The sequence below is a fragment of the Cyprinodon variegatus genome, unplaced genomic scaffold (assembly GCF_000732505.1).
Source record: "Cyprinodon variegatus isolate N-32 unplaced genomic scaffold, C_variegatus-1.0 Scaffold1241, whole genome shotgun sequence".
Lineage (NCBI taxonomy): Eukaryota > Metazoa > Chordata > Actinopteri > Cyprinodontiformes > Cyprinodontidae > Cyprinodon > Cyprinodon variegatus.
This window is the reverse complement of record NW_015151694.1, coordinates 119,277-121,712: the sequence shown is the minus strand read 5'-3', so window position 1 is coordinate 121,712 and position 2,436 is coordinate 119,277. Positions and strand designations below refer to the sequence as shown.

The following is a 2,436-nucleotide window of genomic DNA, read 5'->3' as shown; positions in this document are numbered from 1 at the left end:
AAATATGATGATGAAAAATCAAAAGTTTTCTTAAAATTAGTTTATCTGGAATATTGGAATAAAAAGATTTACTTTTAAAATGAGAAAAATACAGATCTATCCTATTAGAATGCATCGTATGGAAGCATTTTAAGGACAGAAATATTCTTCATTCCTTCAGCAGATCATCACATGAAGTGAAAACACTCAGATCTCTGATGCACTGGAAAAAATCCAAATCTAGATCCGTCATTTTTATTCTTAAAATATGTGAATTTGTTGTTGAATTGAGGAGAAAAAAGAAACATTTTGTAAATAGAAACAAGATAATTTACACTTAAAATAAGAAAACAACAATTCCATCGCATTATTTCAAGTGAATATTATCTAAATATCTTATTTTAGGAGTAAAAATACTCATTCCATTGGCAAATCATCTCTTTTAACTCCTCAAATTACACTTAATAAACTTTTAACTTATTTCTAGATGTTTCCGGTGCGAGCTCTGAAAGTCTTCCTCACTCGCTGCACTGATTAGCGGCGGTTTGCCGCCAACATGGCGGAAAGTTTTCCTCCCAATCAGCTCCGTTTGTTTCCTCTGCAGACCCAGATTGATCAGTACATCGACCTCATCCGCACTCAGGTCAACAACACGATCGCAAAGTAAGTATCGGTTCCGTCTTTGCGGAATCGGTTCACATTAAACGTTTTTTTGGTTTAATCCTTTTTTTTTCTCTCAGATTGCAAGAGAAACTTCCGGGAGCCATGAAGCGCAGCAAAACTGAATGATCCGCCATCAGAAAGCCTCCATGTCTCCATCCTCCTCATCTCCATCGCCGTCTGAGAGAAAAACACCCTTTTATCTCCCCCCTCCCTCATCACTGAACCGTGCTAGCTAGATCTCAGAGCTACTCGATGTTTAATGTCAAACTACTGCGCAGCTTCACTTGCATTAAAAAATAATAAAAAAACGGAGCCGTGCCTGGAGAGCTTCTGATCAGGTCATGTGACGCTGCGGCGGCGGCTCCGGTGAACTAGACTGAATCTATGAGCTGGTTTGATCCCGAGCAGCGCCGCCTACCCCCCCCCCATGCACTGATCCCCGTTTCCTTTTAGCCAGCTGCGATAATTCGCTCTAGTTCACCGCGTTTTGTTCTGTTCTGGAAACTTCTGTTCTTGTAAATAAAAGCTGAACGACGACACAGGCGACCATCGGCCCTAGCTTTTTATACTGAAGGAAGCCCCTCCCCCCTCGGTGTCCAGCTCTTGTATATTTTGATTCTAATGATACTTAGACCTGCTCTGTGAACGAGCGGCTGCTTGGACTCCATAACGGCTTTCTAAGACTTCCGTTAGCTGTTACTGATCTTAATTAGCTCGTTAAGACCTCACCCTTTAGGAATAAGCCGCACGCCCACGTGTTTAGAGGAGTCCTCAATATTAAGCCCCGCCCCCTTCCATGGTTTTCTCAGATTGCTGTTGTGTTGAGTGTAAAATGTGATCGGTTTGGATTTTTTTTTTTTTGTTTTGCCAAATAAAAGCTGTTCGTTTTAATTTAAGATAAAGGCTGTGATCTGGAAAAAAAAATGGCTAAAATTAAAAAAAGGAATGTAAAAGTGAAAAGATTTGTTTGTGCTGTGATCATTTCTTTGTTTTTTGTTTGATTTGGGACATATTTTACACTCCATACAATTTCCCCGGTGACCCTGAAGGAGGAAAGAGGTTTGTTACGGTTAGAAGGTGCCATTTTGAATTTAAAGTATTAGTTTTTTTTGGACTGCATGTTGTAGTATAAGCTGGAAGTGATCTCCTCCTCTTCCCTAAATACTCTGTAATATATTGATCCAGATTTCGTTCAATAGGATTCCTACTCGTGATGTTTCTGTGCTGTTTCTGAACCGTAGTGATCTGTTGCCCTGCAGCTCCATCTTTTTCTGATTTAAGGACAAGAGAGAAGAAAGTCATCTGCACACGTAAAAGTCACTTTTATCCTGATCCAGGATCTGCCTGCATGTCCCTGCCTCCTGAATACGCAGCATTGGAAGGTCCTATTCAATCTGTTGCTCTGAAGTATGGGGCTAAGTTAGGGCCAAAAAGTTTGTTTAAAAAAAAAAAAAAATAAAGTTGTTTTTTTTAAACTGAAAATAAATTATAACTGGAAAAATTAGTTGGAAACAAAAAAAGAAAGCGAGAGAAACAAGTAATTTGAAAATTTGAACAAATGTCTCTGCAAAAAAAAAAAAATTTTTTAATTGGGATTTTTTTAAAACCGTTAAAAGAAAAAAAATATATATTTAAACCAAAAAATGTTTTATTGGAAAATCAATCTCAACCCAAAGAAAGGGATTTGAATTAGAAGTTGTTGTTGTTTTTTTTACTGAAAATAAATAACTGGAAAAATTAGTTTGGAAACTAAAAAAATAAAATAAAAGAGAAAAAAGTAATTTCATGTTTTTT

The 2,436-nt window shown here is 37.4% G+C and overlaps 1 protein-coding gene across 1 annotated transcript in view; it reads left to right on the top strand.

Annotated features, from left to right (window-relative positions):
- The window catches only part of rtn3 (reticulon 3), a 37,754-nt gene extending 36,197 nt beyond the window's left edge, over positions 1-1,557 (top strand). The window contains exons 6-7 of the mRNA XM_015401633.1: positions 584-642; positions 720-1,557. Of these exons, the coding sequence (XP_015257119.1) occupies positions 584-642; positions 720-768 (108 nt within the window). The 3' untranslated portion in view covers positions 769-1,557. The remainder of the gene's footprint in view (positions 1-583; positions 643-719) is intronic.
- Positions 1,558-2,436: the final 879 nt, after the last annotated feature.